General features: G+C 33.8%; 1 protein-coding gene across 27 annotated transcripts in view; it reads left to right on the forward strand.

Annotated features, from left to right (window-relative positions):
• C2CD5 (C2 calcium dependent domain containing 5) overlaps window positions 1-18561 on the forward strand; it is a 60450-nt gene that overhangs the window by 13186 nt on the left and 28703 nt on the right. For 10 of the 27 annotated variants that reach the window (XR_011337886.1, XM_069862430.1, XM_069862439.1 and 7 more), the window contains 4 exons: window positions 1800-1994; window positions 4204-4289; window positions 9658-9766; window positions 11525-11590. Coding sequence is in view for 26 of the 27 variants with exons in the window: in XM_069862430.1 (XP_069718531.1) it covers window positions 1800-1994; window positions 4204-4289; window positions 9658-9766; window positions 11525-11590 (456 nt within the window). In the remaining variant the exon portion in view is untranslated. The remainder of the gene's footprint in view (window positions 1-1799; window positions 1995-4203; window positions 4290-9657; window positions 9767-11524; window positions 11591-18561) is intronic. The other 17 variants (XM_069862576.1, XM_069862604.1, XM_069862619.1 and 14 more) reach the window with 3 other exon arrangements.

The raw sequence follows: 18561 nt of genomic DNA on the forward strand, positions 1-18561 counted from the left end.
AAATTATTACTAAGACAGCCAGCTTCCTATCTTCGCTCTTCCATTTTTCAGAAACCCAACCAAACAAAAGCTCACTTTTTATTTTTTTGTCCTTTTGGGGAAATGTTGAGTTTTTTATGAAAACCTATGCTGGTCACTTCTTTAAAGGACCTACAAATATAACTGGGTGCTTGTTACTTAGAACCACACATTTGGTTTGCTGACTATTTGAAAACCTGTTTCTTCTGATCATATTTTTTTTTCCCATGGTAAGAATTGTGTCATATAAAGGGCTTAAATGTAATGTTGATAGTCATCTTTATAAATGTAAACATTCTGAATTTATGAAGGTGGCAACTCACTGTGAATTTGTCAAGTTTTTAAAGCAGCAATCTTTACGTAAGATTATGTAGGTGGATGGGCGTTATGTAGGTGGATGGGCCCTCTCATCTTCAGTCAGTTCATACAAAACAGAAACAGATTGTGTACTTGGTACCTCTTAATTTAAGGGATTTTTGAAATATATGGGTATTTTTTAGCTATCTTTTTACAATGGGCACAGTTTTGCTTACTAGTACTGGCTTTTTAACAGCCTTTACATTTGCTTCTGAAACTTGTCTTGGGATGATTTGGTGGTTGCATTTTAAAAATTTTGTGTCTTGATGTTATATACCTTATTTTGAATCATAGTAGCTTGAAAGGACAGTATCTCGGGTAATTTGTTTTACCTTTTACCAAAAATTTGATGGTGTGCAGAAGATTGTCCTATAACATACTAAATTCAGTATGTTGTTTTTAACAATACATGGTTTATGTTTAGACCTCTGTTTTCATTTCCCAAGACAGTTACCAAGCTGGAATATTTCACTGTGAAAGTTGGTGATGTCAGTGGTTAAAAAAAAAAGGCAAGCATCTCATTTGACACATCAAACACTGTCAAATTTGAGATACTTGTTACTCAGATTGGCTGATACAAAAAATGAAATGTTTTTTGATGTTCATGTGTTTGAGATGGAGACTAAGCTGGAGGAGTGCAGATACCACAATTTCACAATATGAATAACTAGAGCAGATTGAAACTTGGATCTGCTTAAGCATCTAGTTTTCTGTAGCTGCAAAACAGCAGAATATTACCTTAATGTCTTTTATAACATACAATTGCGATTGTTACCCATTCTGTTCTAAATATAGGGGGAAGTTCTGTTCTAAGAAAGCTTGTTTTGGTTTGAAGTTAGACGACTTCCGTGAATAGTAATATGTTTTATGCTACTGCAAATTAACAGAATATCAGACTGACAAAAAGCATAGCATATTTTAATTAGGTGATACATTCTGATGTGACATGTATATGTTTGGAGGAAATTGAGAAGGTGGCAAGGCCTTTACTTTGTGGGAGCTTAGAATTCTACAAGACTTCTGGCTCTAAAAAATTCATAAAACAAATCCATTATTTATCTGGAAAATAACTTTCTTATACCTAAACAATGAAAGTAATCAGTTTATGTGTGTGGGAAGACTGTGTTATTTAGCCTTTACGCCATAGCATTTATTATCAAGTTTTGTATAAAATTTAAATAAATGTTAGATTACCATGGCTTTTTAAAAAGTTAATTTCAAAGTAAAGTTAATCAAGTCATGATTCACATTGTGGAGCTGTATTGTCATTCCATTTCTTTGTGTGTTGAGAATTAATTAGCTATGAGTGCTGGTTCATTTGGAGAGAGAAAAAAAAAAAGCGCTTCATTTTGATTTTTTTCTGTTTGTTTCTTTAGTCATTTTCTGAATCTACATCTCTTTGTCTCTATTACTTTCCTCCACAGCACCTTTCCCACAGGGACCTAGGATTTTCCTGTTTCCCAGCTCCCCTACACTCTCTTGTGATTTCCCACATCTTAAAAAGTCCTGTCTCCTTCTCTCGGGGTCTAGCCTTAACCCTCTACACTCTAGCCATGTCAGCCCAGTTGTTCTGAGGAAAAGTGTTTCTTTCACTGAAGAGCTGCTTCTGGCTGCTTCTGGTAGGATCAATCTATTATGGCCTTTTAAACAAACTTTTAAGAAAATGTTGTTGTTTATTTGATTTAGGGGCACTTAACACAGCCTTTTATAACCCTACGTTTTTGTTCAGTTAGCCTCTGAAAACTGCTGGCTACATGACTATTCATACCATCTCTCACCTCTGCCCCAGAGGTTTCAAACAGCTTCAGAGCTTCTTATAGGACTTAAGCAATACATAGTTTACGCTACAGAACTTTATCCTTTTCCCTTGCAAAATTTCCCTTGGTATTTGGGCGAAAATAATTTACTTTTTTTAATCTCCCTCACTTCTGTCTCTTAGTTCCTATATTTTGCATGGAACAATCTCTTGCTCATTAATTCATTCATAACTTATTGGAATAATGGCTATCAGATGGCTAGCGACTCTGCTTCTTGAATTAATCTTTTAAACCAAACCCACACAAACATTCTATTTGTACTGCTTCCATTTCCATTTCACTGTCATGCATTATTTTCATGGATTTAAATTAAATAGTTGATGTTACTGCTTTTTTCTGTAGAAACTATTTTGATTAGTTTGTATTTTTTAAGTTCGTTTCATGTCCAGTATTTATGCTATGTTTGTATTTAATATTGTATAGTCCCTGACACCAATGTTTAGAATCAATGCCGAATAGTAAAAGCAATTTAATCTTGTTTAATGGGACTATACAAATACTAATATTTTTGTTTCCTTATCCAAGAACAGCTAAAAATATTTTTTTCTGAATCGTAGTATTTTTGTATGTAATTATATGGTACTGGTAGCCTAGTGATTTTTTTTTAAATGTTAGGGATGGGATTGTTATGTTAATTTAGTTACAAATTCAGTAAAATAAAATCTTGGCTTCATTCATAACTGTGGTGTTTGTATTTCATCTTGCTCCTGACACCCTTTTATGTTCTTTATCCTGTGCTTTCCTAAGCAACTTATATGTTTATATTTGTGTTGACAAGTTAGCACTGGTGGTTTTAGATAGAAGAAATACCAATGATAGTATGGTTTTAGGCATGAAATATTACCAAGAAAATCTGATTCACCAGCATTGTGTTTGCTTTAGCAAAAACACAATCTTGGTATGTGTTTATTTTTTTTTACTTTTGTGATTTCTAATGATAGAACGGGTATCTTACTGTCATACATATAACCTGCATCTTGATGCACTCAGTTAAGAATACAATGCCTTGATAACAGATAGTTCAATAGCCAAGATGTTTGCGTATGTGATGAACTTTGTGTCTCTCCGGAAAAGCTCCTGCAGTGGAGAGTAGATGTGGGAGCAAAATATATGAAAGGAAGGAAGAAGAGAATTAACCATGTTATGCAAAAATGAAGTTTATTTCGATGTTCTTTTACAGATAATGTGCAGGTTCTGTGTGTGCAAATATGGTAATCAAATAAATGTGGTGGTTTTCAATGCTCAGCAGTAGTCCTTAGCTTATTTGAATGAATCAGATGAGTGAATATTTCATTGCTTAGATATTAAAATAATAATTGGTTATTTGTTTCAGAGTTTATATTTCAAAGCATGGGTTGTGCATTGCCTTTGCAATTTTCTTTGTAGTTCAAATCATGCATTATATAGCTATTGCTGTAATTATGTGTAGAGTCTCCTCCCAGTGGTCAGGGAAGGTGATTTAGCTACTCTAAAACTAAAAATAGTAGAGTGAGGTACTTGATTATAAAGTAGTCTGTCTGTCAGAGAGGCATCTTTTAGTGGTGTGGAATTAATGGTGACTTTGCAGTCCTTTTTGATAAGGGCTGGTAATCTGATTATGTGGAAATTTTCTGTGAGAAGTAGGGAAAGTTATATTGAAATCATTGACAAAACTCCCAGTAGTAAAAAGAAGTTAAAAAAAAAAGAGAGAAGTTAAGAGATAGGAAAGGTTGGTTGTTTTTTTTTTAATTCGGGTTGTCAGCAGAAGATCTTAGATCAAAGGTTTTTGTCTGTATGTTAAAAACAATATTGCTAGTCAGGTGATCATCAAACCCAGCACTTCACACCCCCCACCCCCCCCACCTCCGACTTAAATTAAGATGTGATGCTCAGCTTATTTTTTTGTCTGAAAATTAAAATTATGGGGATAATACGGACTGTTTATAATGATTACTATATATTTTTAATCCAAGTTTGATTACCAATGATAATATATGTTTCTTTGAATGTCATTTCTACTGATGCTCTTCAGGAATGGGCAGTGGGAGTGCTGGAAAAGAAGGGGGGCCGTTTAAAACTCTCTTAAGACAACAGACTCAGTCAGCTCTGGAACAAAGGGTAAGGCATGTTATACTTACATTTCTGGTCTACTAAAGTGAGAGTTTAGCTTGTTGTAAGTTAAATGTTTCACATTGTGCATTTTTAAACAGTAATTTTTAGGTCTGAAAACTTACTGGAAATCAACATTGAACGTTTAATAGCCCTTTTATGGACTATTTTTTAAATATATTACTAAAGTATTAAGAAAAGAGTGGAGAAGTGTAATGTTTACAGTAATCAAGTGATTACAGTTGATGTGATAAGAAACAGTTATAGTAAGAATTAATGTTATTTAACCTCTGTAAGGTACTGATGCTTATGTAAGCTTAATACTTTACCATCTTGTATTTAGCTAAGCTTTTACGGAAGCCAAATTCAAAAACATTGGAATAGCTTTAAGCAAGGTGAAAAATCCCATTGGTGGTTGTGAAAGCATTGTTTTGAAAAATAAGACTTGGTGCACAGTTTTGCCTTTGTTTTACTACTTGAAATGTTGTGTATGTAGCCTTTGAAAAATGGTAACTTAAATCTAAATTACTTCTCTAGCTATAAAGTGGCTTTATAGAATTACAGGTTTTTAAAGAACGTCTGTAGGACTGAAAATGCTATCTGTTACGCTGAATAGACTGTTGTGATAAAAATACTGGTTTTAATTCTTTGTTTACATTTTGGTATGAGTTCTTGCAACCTTTTTTATACGTTATTTACTGCATTTGTCAATGTTGTTAGTGAGGCGTCTCAAAGGAAGAAATGTGGGTGTTTTCCTATTCAGAAATAAATTCTAGTTTTAACAACAATTTCTGACTGCCTGAACTACTTACGTAGAACCATATACTTTTAGAAAATAAAACCAGCTACGTCTGTGAAATATAAGTGAATAGCTACTGTTTTGAGTAAGTGGATGATTCTCTTTTCATTTTTTGTTATCCTTTGCTAAGGGAGGATCGCCTCGTAGGTTCTGTAAAAGGCGGGTATGTTCCAAAGCATTGTGTGACTCTTTGTAGCCCTTTTTCTTGTATTGAAGACTTCTAAACAATTATTTTAAATATTTTGGTTTTCTTTTTTTGTGAGGTTTACCAGATTTCTTTGTAATCTTGTTTATGCGGGAATTTTTAATATTCTGTGTGGTTTTTCTAACAACATTTATCAGATTGGCATATTTTTGCTTAGGTAGAATTTATATGTTGATACATTTCAGTTAAAATTTTAATTTATCTTTAAATACAAATCCACAGCTGTTTGCTTTTAGTGTTTTACTTAAAAAAAAATGCTAAAATGTGCCTTAAAAAGTCTTTTCTCTGTTTCTATTTTATATCTGCTAGCATTTCGGACACTTCATGGCTGATCTGTAATTTCCTTAGGAAGATTTTTAAAAACAGTTAAAAACATAAATTAAGAACATTAAAAATACACTAAGAGTTTTAATTATTTCCACATTGTTTTGATAAGAACTGTACATTGTCTAGTGGAAAAAATACTGTAAAATGTGATGGAAACTCATTGAATGTGTTATTAATGATGGTGTAGCAAAGCAGACGTTAATTGATATTAAAAATATGTTTGTGCTGTCTGAAAATTTCACATTGGATATGTTTTTTCTGTGGTTACCTCTTTTTCGGTTACTTAACTTACAAGGCTTATTCATTCTAGTTACTTTGTCTGCTTTAATATTGCACACATAAATACGGCACACTAGTTACTCATCTGAGTTGGTTAGGGTAGCACTTAGGAAAACAAAGAGTAAATTCAATATGTTTATTTCCACTCAGATAGATAATAAGTTCTTTTGAATCTTAGTTATGTTTATTTGGCTATATGGTAACGCTAAGGTATATTAAATCCAGTTCATTTAACTGGATGTCTCCACGGCATTTTTTTTTAATCAAACATTTTTAACGTGTCACTTAACCCCCATTGCAAACAAGAATATATTTTGTTGCAAATGTAATATTTGATTTCTTCCAGGAAAGTATACCAGCCATGGAAGACTCACATATGTGTTGTGTTTTGCATTAATATACATTTAGCAACTCACAGGATGCCTGTTGATAACAAGTGTAACTATAACACAGCTATCTTTTTATATATTTTTATCTGTAAATGTGTATAATATGTTTCTGTCAGTGAGAAAATTTGAGCTTACTTTAATCCTAAAAAAACTAGGCTATGTTTTTGATAGCATTATGAATCTCTGCTGACCTCAACTTGGACAAATGCTGTTTTATTCTTTTGTGTTTGCATTCCTCAAGTACTTGAGAGGTCTTTACTTCTGCCTTTCCAAAGTGGCGATCTGTTCCTCTTCATCTCTGAAGAGCATTGCTTGATAACTGTTGTGTCAGAGTGCAGCTGTCTGTGAGAGTCTTTGGCTGCAATGCTGACTTAAGCAAATTTTCTTTCCAGTGACTTCTTGGTACCATCCAGCCCATCCCCTCAGTTGAGCTGAAGAAAATCTGTATGGCTGTTTGGCCACCATGTGTGACGACACAGTAGATATGCTTAGAATAAAAATAATTCAGCCTCAGATAAATAGTGTTTTAATATGGACCTACTCTGGTTCAGCCCAAAAGCTCCATGAATGTACCTGAGCACGATGAGCATTATCTGAGGAAGGGGTGCAACTATGGGAATGGGTGAATGGCTGGAAGGGAATCTGAGAACTGCTTCACCTGGCACTAACACCAAACAATATGTGTGTATAGTCTTGTTCCATGTGCTTTTTCATTATTTTGTGTCTTTGTATGAAATGTAGTTAAAAAAGAATACTAGCAATACATGTATGCATATCCAAATATTTTTAAACATTGTATTAAACAAATTTTACAAGGATTTTACTGTAACCTTATCTAACTTTCCCCAATTGACAGCTCTAAAATATCTATATAGTTGCAAGAATTAAACCAGTGACAGTTCTTTCAGGGCCTGTGCAGTCAATGACTCTGAAATGGCTCAGTGAATTGGCATTGATAAAACGATTGACTGTCTTCAGTTGTACTTTAGAAACGTTGTGATCATTGAGTCTTCTCTCACATGGGAATGCTCTGGGCTTGCATCACCTTGATGTAAAGATAGTCCTTTGCAAGTTGCAGTAATAGAGATTTCTAGTATGGAAGCTGTTGCAGGTTCTTGTGGAATCTCTGTTTTCCATGAAATAAGTGTTGCTTTATAATTTTGAAGTATTACAGATTAGCGCATGTAATTGAGGCTGGAACTTGTATTTGAGTAATAAGATAATAAAAAACCCGAAACCTCTAAATGAACTTGAAAAAGGAGTTTTATTCCCAGTTTGTAGTGTAGCAAGTAAGGCAGACTGGAAGTCTTGAACATGTTAAAATTACGTGCAGTACACGGTCTTATGAAAATGAATGAAAAATTAATTTCTGAATCTCCATATAGATCAAAAAGCATCCAATTTGCTTTAAAGCATGAGGTATCATTTGCTTTGTCCCCTATATACTGCTTTAGCACAATGTAAGTGTGAGTGTATATATAGATATTTATGTATAAGATATAAATGTAGGCTTAATGAAGTTTCATATAGGTGTCTTACGCAAACTTTTTTATTGATTTCCATAGTTCTGGAAGAGCTAATTATTTTTAATGCATTTAACGTGGGATAACTATTCAGAAGACAGAGCAATTGTATGTTTATGTGTTTAAATATAAGTTATGCAGAATAAGCATCATTGAATTATACAGGAAGAAACATTTTTGGTATACTCTTGAATCACTGAACAGTTGATACTGCAGAGCTGCAGTGAAAGAGTGTTCTAACAAGTGTTGATGTGTTGTTTTTTCCATTTTTCCGCATGAAAGACACAGAAAAGGACTGTGTTGTAGCCACAAACCTCTGAATAATCTGACAACTTTCAAAGCACTTTGGTTTGTTAGAACCTTCAGGGGGAATGTTTTCTCTAGCCCTCTCTAGAGATCCATCTGTGCTTCTGAAGACAGATTAGTCAAGCTGTTTTGCAGAGTGCTGTGGTGAAATATTCCTGCTTTCTAATTGCAGGCATGTCTGCAGGTTTTGGGGTGATGTTTTGTTGTTTGGTTTTGTGTTGTTTTTTGTTTGTGGTTTTTCTATTGGTCATTTATTCCACAGTTGCTGTTATCAAAGTTAGATTCTGATTTTGAAAGTCTAAACCAAAGTCCCAAAAACTTGACATTTGTAGGACCTTTTAAAAGTTGTAAGAGATTTAATAACGAGGGTGTTCATAATTCTGAAGTGTTAATTTTTAAATCTACGTTGAGCTTCAGTTTAAGATGACTTTTCATGTCATGTATTGCTGGAAGTGTGATCCTCATTTAATCTGTAGCATGTACATTGTCTTAGGTAGTTGCTCAGTTGAACTATACCTTTGCGAGTGCTGCAAGTATGTGAGAAAGGAGTCTGTACTGTACTTTCTCCCATATAAAATTATAGTGTTTATTTTTTCCGTTTAACCAATCATCATGACTATACAAACTGTGATTGCATGAGTTCTATTTTTCTTTTTTTTTATTTCTTTTTGACTTCGTGCATTTAGAATTGCTGAACACAAATCTATTGCCTTTCCCCCATAAGTGTTCTATCATGTCTGTATTAAAAAATCTATAGAATGTCTCTGTAGAAAATAAAATCTTCCGGTTTTGGGCTCACGTTTTTTGAATATGACTATTTTATTTCATGGTGTGTGTCATGAAAAACTACTATTATCTCTTACTTTGCATCATGTGTGAACTGCATTTTTGAGTAGTTGCTGAAACTTGTTATTTCTTCATTTCAATTATGAATTGGTAAAAACTAGTCTATGCTGTGAATCGGAAGTGAATTTCCTTAGTTTAGGAACTTACAGTTATGCTTCGAAGACTTATGCTTTATCCTAGAAGGTGGATATTTACTTTTACATTTAGAGCTTATGACACTATCAGAACAATCAGTTAATATCTTTTAGATATGTCTTCCTGTAATAAGATGTTTCTCATCCTCTGCTTCAAGATCAAACTGCAGTCAGTTCTAACAATAAGACCAAAAAAATTTGAGAAAAGTGTTCCTTTATTTTGTATGAGCTAACAAGTAGAATACTGTTGTGTAACTGACATCTTAAAAGTGCCTCAGTTGAGGTTTTATTAGCACAGATGTGTAAAGTTTTGATTATTTAATATTGTACTGAGATAGGACTCTATGGGGGAAAGGTATTCTTACATTGTATAATACCTCTGCTCTTGTTTTATTCCGAGTACATGGAGACAAATGGTTACACAGTTCTTAGTAAGCCTGAAGGATGTGTTTGGCCTAATGTAACGGCTTTGCTTGTATTTCAGAGGAATTATGAATTCAGTGCATGTTTATTGGCAGTTAGCAGTGATTGGTAAGCAGTCATTTGATGTTTGTTTTTAATCATAACAGGAATTTCCATTTTTTACGTTGACGACCTTTCCACCAGGCTTCCTTGTCCACGTTGGTGGTGTTGTCAGTGCACGGTCTGTGAAGCTCCTGGACCGCATTCACAATCCCGGTATGTTAACACAGTAATGACTTTCTAGTCCAGTTGTAATGATCACATACTTCTAACCTTTATAACTTTGTAACGTAAGACAAGGCTATTTGAATAGATACAAATCTGTTCTAACAATCTATATTAAAAGCAATCTTTTTAAGTTTGAAAAATAATAGTCATGCAGAGGGTATGGAAACTTTTAGTTGGAAACTTTGAATCCAGTAGCTTTGCTCTAAAAACTGGCTTTGGTTTATTTAGGGTTTAATTTTTTTTTTTTTTACTTCTTAACATTAAAACATGATGCAATTTTTCCACTCAAACAAATATAAGAGTAAATGCTTGATCTTAACTGTGAATGTTTTCTAATTTTCAGCTCCTTGAAATCCTAAAGGACTAATGACTGCAATTTAGCTCAATATATGTTTTTAACCTCTTCTGATAAAACCTTTGTAGCTTTGTTTCTGAATAGTCCTTTAAAATTTTTATGTAATATTTTACCTGGGCACACCAGTACTGGAACGTATGTTTTGCATGCCCTAGTTTTGACATCAGAATTAAGTGACTTTTGACTCTGAACAATTTGTTGTTATACCCACTGAGACAAACTGAGAAATAATCTGTAAAAAGTTGAATTAACAGTACACTTAAAAATGCAGACAGAGGAGGGTAAAAAAAAAAAAGTAGCACCTCTAGTGGGTTTGCATGCACTAGTCAGGAGTAACAAAACAAAGCTTGTGCAAATGCATTTTTAAAATAAATTACTGAAAAAAAATATCTTTTTTTCCTTCTTGCAGCCCAATGCAAGCAATTCTGCAAGCAGAATTACTTATCTAAAGACTGACAACATTAAATAAAATTGAGACTTAATTTTAATTAGGAAATCTACTTTAAGGGATTTTTTAAAAAATGTATGCATACACAGTATGCATACATACAGTATGTTTTTTTCTCTTATTGTTAAGACTTATCTACACAATGGCAAAAAGATCAAGAGAAATATCAAAGTACAATTTTTGTCAGTCCCTCCTTTCCTTGCCACAAATTTGTCTTAGGCTTCTATATTTTCAGCGTATTTCTGATACAGGTCACTTATGGGCAGAATTTATTGAGATAAATCTAAGACAAAAAAAATCAATTATGGCCACAATTTTTAAAAAACCAATTTGTTACATTATGCATTCCTTTGTTTTTACCAAGTAACTGAAAGTAGGGTATGAAATAATAGAAGATAGACATGCATATTTGCACAACTAAGTGGCTCTTTGCAGTGTTCTTGTGGGACTTGTAGATTGCTCCTGACAAGTGAATGTAAGATGCATGGTACTTTGAACTCAGTATATTGCAAAACAGTGAAAGCAAAATGGGGAATGAAAGCACGTGGCTATGGGAGGGAAGGTGAAGTACAAAAAAAATTTCTGATATAGTGATGATTATACTATGCATTTAAGTCAAGTAAGTTTGTAAAATGCTGAAGGAAACAAAATGGCAAGTGAACAAGCATGAGAATATAGAAGAGGAAAGAACATTTGAAGGGGTGGATTGACAACTTATCAATAAGACGATAATTGCTATATACTGTTCACTTTGGTCACGCTTAGAACTAGATTACTGTAGCATGCTCCTTTTTTCCCTTTCTATTTCAGCCTCTTATTAACTCTGCTGTCTGTGTCTTTCCAGTTCCTGTGGAGTGGTGTTGTCAATTGTGTTCTTGTTGGTAGTTTTTTTTCACTATTCTGCTCCTATAACTGATCTACTAATTTGCTGTTTTGAACTCAGCCTTTGTCGGAATTATGGGTAACACAAGATCATACAAACTGCTAGACTGGAATAGTTTCAATTCAGGTATTTTATTAGTCATTCAGTACTACATATGCTGACAGAAATTATGGCAGCTCAGTGAAGTTCTTAGAATTGCAGTAGGATTTTTAGGTTAATGCTTCAAATTTAAATCTGTTTAACCATCAAATGCTTAAATGTCTGCTTTTAATGTTGTTAAAGACTTTCTTTAAAATCGCAAAACGTTGTTTTAGTATGAAATAGTATTGCTAAGAATAATTTGATATTGATCTGGAAATCTGAATGTTCAGGTGATTATTTTGCAGTAGCTTTCAGCTCAATGTCCACAAAGCTAGTAATTTAGGGAAAGAGGAAGAATTCTTATTCATACAGTTTGGATCGTGTTAGGTGTGAATCCTTTTTCTTCTTTATTTTTGGTTGGTTGGTTTGATTTGGGGGAGGCTGTTGGTTTGTTTTGCATGACCTTGCACTTTCTTGAACAGTAACAGTACTTCTGTTAATTTTAGGAAGTTGATGAATTTACTTGTTCTAAGTGATAGATACAGAAATTGAGAGAATGGAAAATAAACAAAAAGGGTGATAAAGAGAAGGGTAGTATGTAGTCTGGATTTTTTTTGTTCATAAATTGTCTTGTAAAATGCAGTCAGCTAGCAGGGTTCAAACTTTTTAATCACTTTAACAACTAACTTGAAAATTGTCCCCTTATTCTGTATTTAATGTAGTTCTAGGCATCAGAGTGTGAGTCAATGCTGTTTCCGTAAAAGCTACGTAGAGTACTGGCCTCCTAATGGGGAGAAATAAAGACTTCCTCCCCATCTTTTCCTCTGGAAAAGGTAGCAAGCTTTGGAAAAAATAAAAGCATAACTTCTCTGCTTATAATATCCAGGCAAGCGCACCTTGCCAAACTTTGATGTTTTTAAAACTGACACAGTAGAAATGTATAAATCTGATCTCTGGGTGTTTGTTTTCTACAGAAACAAACTTCCCTTCTTGTTACTTCTCTCTTGCAGTGTGGCTCTTTGTCACTTTGGAAATGGCAGTGTCATACTCTAAACATCAGTTTAAATTATTTGTGTACATTTTTCATTTTACACATAGTTCAATAATAGATAGTGCCTAAAACTATTGGCTTGTTTTTGTATCCTTGTTTCCTGCTACAGTGAGTGTCTTGCAATATTATAATTATGAGGTTTTCTGGTTTTGTTGATTTTATTTGCTTGTTCTGAAGTGGTATCTTTTGAAAGTAGTTTTACTTTCCATATGAAAATAATATTACAAAATTCTCTTATCTGTTACTGGTATAACATAGTGTGATCCAAGGTGTTAAAGATGTGTTGAAATTTCTCATCTTGTGTGCTGCCTTGAAAAGTTTGAATTAATTGTTACTTTTTTGAGATAGTGTTCAGTAGGATGTCGTCACAGAATAATCGTATTAGAATAATTAAGTAAATGAGTTATATACAGACACTGAACATGTATTGATCTAGGCTAAAAAGTAATCCCAAAATATAAGCCTGGAAAGCTAAGGGGAAGTCATGAATTCATTTCTTGACAGAACATCCAAAACAGCACCCTGCATTTTTTAGATATAACAGGAAAAAGGAGACATGTATATACATTTTATACTCAGAGGTGGCTGTTACCCAAAAATTTTGGGCTAGAGAGGTCTAAACCAAGGAGTTAATTTAGAGTTAATACCTTGATGAGAGCTGTCTATTTCTATTGCTTGACATGCGTCAGCAGCTCTGTGGTAACAGTCTTTAATTAATCCAACTGGTTAGGGACTTAGCAATTTATCTTTATATTCCTGGAAGTATGTTTCTTTTGCAGTGCTAAGTGTGTTGCTGAACGAAGAAGGTAAGAGGAAGAGAGGATAGTAGAGTTGCAGATTATATACAAGTTAACCGTTTTAGACTGGAATAAGGAATATGCTGTGCAGATCTGTTACCATTGAGAAGACAAAGGAGTAGATTTCTAGTTATGTCCCCATTCTAGAGCCTTTTTGCCAGCTCTGTCATTGCTGACTAATACTTGGCCTGAAGCAAAGCATTTACACAACTTAAAGGAAAACAATACTACATATTTATGTTACATTCACATTGGCAAGGGTATAATCACAACCATGAGCAGGCAAAAAATATTTTCTGTTTTGAAAATGTTAAGACATCATTTAAGCTTGCTCGTAACCTGTGTAGGTTTATGTTTGTTTTTTCCAGTGGCAAGGGGGCTTGTTTTAATTAAGTGTGTAAGATACAACAGGACCATCTGATGGTGGTGACAAGGCAGAGATTTAAAGGTGCTTGAAAATGAAATGTGGAAGTAAAGACTGTCTTCATTTGATGAATGGAAAAGAAACTACTTAAACATCTGGGAATTGCATGTAGTTCAATGACAAAATTGTTTAAATGTTCATAAAATTCCGAAAAAGTTATGATCAAGATGAATCTGCAAAACAAAGGCAGAGAGATGAGTATAAATTCATGTACAAGAGGGCCTGTAATACAGTGTTAAAAATACTCTGGTGCTGTCTCTGAGAAAGGTGTTGAAGATGTACTATAAATACAAAAATATGAAAGGAATCCTGGATACAGAAGACTGGATCTTTGTTAAAGTTTCTCCCTGAGTTTAAATACAGAGAAGAAACATTCCTTAAGAAGTGCAAGGAAATTGTTGAAGAGACTGCTTTTGCATACAGTGGTTTAGTAGCACTAACGTATACATTGTTCCCACATAATTACTACATTTTAAAACTCTTCATTTGAGGAGCTGCTTCAGCAGTGGTTTTTCAGCTCCAGTAGTCAGAAACGTGGAAGGAGGAGAGTTTATTAATAAAACTCCTAAGGAACTCTTTGCTGCTTGTTTGATATTCAGACTTACTGTTTGAGTGTGAAATTCTCCATAACTCTGGTTTTATATATGAGGAAATGTAAGAAGAAAGCTCGAGTATGTTTTGGTTCTGTAACTGAATGAATGTTTTTCTTTTGCAGAAATACAAACATGCAGTGAATGTGCAAATTGCATTTCATACTGCTGTATAGGGTGTTAATATGGTATACTTGTGAGAACACAGAAGGAAATGTCAGAATGTTTTTGTCAGTGTCTGATGCAGGTATCATTCAGAACTAATAGAAAAATTACATTTTAAACTTGACCTTATGCCTTTTCTTGGAGAATTTCCAGATTGACTTCTTGTACATTGGAGTGTGTGTTGATACGATAATGGAGGTTAAGGCAGTTGTCAGAGGCTTTTCTGAATGGAGTAAGTGGTACAGCATTTTTCAGTGATATTTTACTCTTAAATTTCTGCAACCTTTCCAGAGGAGTGAATATTCCTAAATGTTTTTTTTTTTTTGGTTAATGTGAATGGTGTTCCAATATCCTTTGTGGAAGCACACACCCCCTTATATTGATGAAATAATTTTCTTTGGGACAGGGCATTCTTTTTCTTTTAGAGAGAGTTCTGAACAGATATTTTTGTAACTGAACAAAGGATGGTCACTGTGGCTAAGTATAGAATAGTATTCCTATGCCGTTTTAGAGGTTCATAAATTAACAAACTTGGCATTTAAAGTCTTGAACTTAGGCGAATAATTCTAAAATAAAGTAATGCTATTGAATCTGTTCATATTGATTTTAAAAATCTCCCTGGACTTCACTAATTATGTGAAAGCCATTGTAGACTTCTCACTGCACAAATGTTCCAGTAAAGCTGTTGCTTATTGCACCACTACAATTTGTTTTTGAATTGGTACATAAGAGAGAACTTTGGTCTTGTGGAGGGTTGTTGCACCTAATTCCAAAATATGAGGCTTTACTAAAACTTTTTCTTCCTTTGTGGATTGCAGTGAGTTTTTTTCAGCCTTGTGATACGTCATTCTAGTTGCAGATATATGGTTGTAAAACTTCTAGCCTGGCTCAAAAAAATGTTCTTGTTAGAAGAAAGTTAGAATGATTCTCGTTGAAAGGACACCTTCCTAACTACTACATAATTAAATGTAAACATGTCCTTGTAAAATGGCTATGGACAGTATTGTAGGAAGATGGCAGGTAACAAGTTCTGACTGACTAACAGGGTTACAGAAATAACCCTGGTTAAATGTTAATGGATAAGATCATAATCTGAGCTGAATTAGGCACTAGCGATTTCTCTTTTAAGTGCTAAGACTGAAGTTCCTCGGTGCGCTATGTTTTTTGTAAAGAAATATCGTAGTTGAGTTGTTGTTTTTTTTTTTTTCCTGATGCACTTTGTACTTTGGGTTCTGCCTAACAGTGCAGTTTGCTTTGACCTTTTGCACTGATATTTTCAGTATTTTATTGAAGTTTTGAGGTTTTGGTTTCTCTTAATACAGTCTCCTTGAGGTCTTGAACTCATTCCAGAAGGCACTGCATGAAAGGCTGTTTGGATCCCAAAGTTGAGAGAGCCTTTTCTGACTAGTGTATATTAAGACAAAATAATCAGGTTTGAGTGTATAGAAATAATGAATGCACCAGTTCTGTGCATGTAACAAGTGAAGGCCTGAGAAGTTTAAGCAGTTAATAGGAAATGCAGAGGCAGTATAATTTCTTGCAAAATAATGCTGTGCCAGTTCTGCAGTTGTGCAATGAGGTAGTTTGATTGCATGGCAGTCACCAGGAAAGTGAGAGTCTTTTCTGTGAACATCTGTCTGTGTTTGTTGAGAGATTAATTTTTTTGTGTTTAAAAATTGTGTATGTTTCTTTCAAAAGACTGTGTTAGATAGATGAGTATTATTGTTGCTTGTTTTAAGGTTCCAGATAGTTTGGATTGTTTAAAGCTTTAAATCATACTTGCAGTGCATTTTGTTACACTAATTAAAAAATAGACAAAGTGTGGTTTAAGAAGACTTGTTTTGTTACAGCATAGTATCTCCAGCTTTGGGTAATAGCCCCTTTGTTGCTGTCATCTGTAGATTGCTCATGTTTTAAAATAGATGGTGTTTTTTTGTGCCAAAGTGGCAAAACATCTGAGATACACAAGAAAAAAAATAAGTAGTTTATTACCTAGCAGCACTTCGAAGTGGCAGACCTTCCCCTTGTTGCTGTAATAAGATCAATTGAAACAGATTCCTAGATCTTCTGCAGTGTCTCAGACATCTTTAATCAGGTCCTGACTATTTAGGATGACTGACTGATCAACATAAAATCTTATACATGGGAGTGACAAAGTTACATATTTAGGCCTGGCACACCTGTTTTCCAGAGACAAATTGATTTCTAATATTAAAGATTTTGTTATGTCTGGGCAGTACTTTTGAACTTTTGTAATTCTAAGAAAGTATGGTGAAGATTAGATTAAACCTTTACTTTTATAATGTTGTCTAAATAGTTTTAGGTTTAGTTTTTAATACTCTGAACATCTTTTTTTGTCTTTAAATGCTGTGTCTTTTTAATTTTAGTTGGGTTTTTGTTTGTTTTTTAATTTAAGTTGTATCATTTGGTGGTTTTCTTTAGCTATAAGCTAAATTCATTTTTTACTGTACTTTTGGTATGATTATAGGAATTCCTTTTTTTTTTGAAAGATGATACCTTTTTGTAGCATGTGCTGTTCCTATCAGTCTTTCACGTACAATTAAAAGCAAAAGTTATAGAATGTATTACTGTTACGGCTGCATAGCTAATACTTGGTAGTATTTGCAGCAGATTTTGTTGAACCAGTTTATGGAAGACTATTGCCCCAAAGGTTACTTTTAATATTCAGAAAAGGTTAAGTTATGCTGTACTCTGTCCAAGTGATTATTGCATATTTATTCCTAAGATAAATTACATATATAACTTGCAGTTTGTGACTGGTAGACAAAGCGTAGAGCAGTTGAGGTTTGCATTGTGAGAATCCAATAGTTACTCTCTTTTTATTTTAAACTGGGACTTTCAGTTTAGGTGTACGAACCTAAATCAGTTTAGGTCACAGTGGACTACATAAAATACTTGTCTAGTGATGTCATTCATAAGCCTTACAAGTTGATAATCTTTACCTATCTGAGCATTTAAGCTGTTCCAAAGAATATTTACTTGAGATGAGGAACAAATGCAGGAAGACATCTCAAGGCTTGCTGTCGTTGATATTGAGAATATAAAATTATTCAAGAATATATGGCTGAGAGAACTGATTGGAAGTTAAGGTAGGATTCCAAAAGCCAAATTTGAATTAGGATTTTTATTATTCCATTTTAGTGGTGGCATAGGTAAAAACATCTTGTGATCCTTTTTAAAATCACTGAATGGAACTATAATTCCATATTTCTGTGTAAATTACAAACTCATCTGGATCAGAGATACAGAAGCTGTGGAGATTCTGTTAATTCTGTTTCATAATTCTTAAATTTTTATTTTTAAGGAAAACCAGAGTATTCTCTGGCCTCCTAGTACTGATGTAGGTTTTTTTCATGGAATTTGGAACATCAGAAAGAATTCGGGAATTTTGATGGGAATGTTACAAAGAGAAACACTTGACTGCTGCTGAAGATAAATGTAGGGAGAAATTTTTTAAAAAGTGTGGAATGGCTTTGAAAATCGTTCAAATGTTTTAGGTTAGACTGTTGTTGGTTTAGTTATTTGCTATCCAAATTTGGTGCTTAAACTTTACAGTCAAGTGATTTGGCTTTTTGTACACCTATTGTTAAATGTTTTAGAAGGATGATAGGAAGTTTCAGTATTTGTGGGATAGCCACAGAGGATTAAATTAAACCTTGAGGTTCAGGGAAGGGTGCTTGTAAACTTAATAAAGGGATGAGGGATGTCTTAGGAAAAAAACAAACAAACCTACAAAAAAAACCCTGTGCCTTTTTCTTTATAGACTGATTAATAGGTTTTAATTAAGAAGATCCAAGAATAAGGGGATAAGGAAGGTGTGTGGATAATGCTCTGCTTAGTGAAATAGGTGAAGATTGAATTTGAAGGAATATTATTGATGTCTCCGTTGCTGGTTTTGAGACAACAGAACAATAAGTCATTTGTAGATTGTGAAAACTTTCATAGTGTGATTATTCTCCTAATTTCAG

The sequence above is a fragment of the Phaenicophaeus curvirostris genome, chromosome 1, assembly GCF_032191515.1.
Source record: "Phaenicophaeus curvirostris isolate KB17595 chromosome 1, BPBGC_Pcur_1.0, whole genome shotgun sequence".
NCBI classification, from domain to species: domain Eukaryota; kingdom Metazoa; phylum Chordata; class Aves; order Cuculiformes; family Cuculidae; genus Phaenicophaeus; species Phaenicophaeus curvirostris.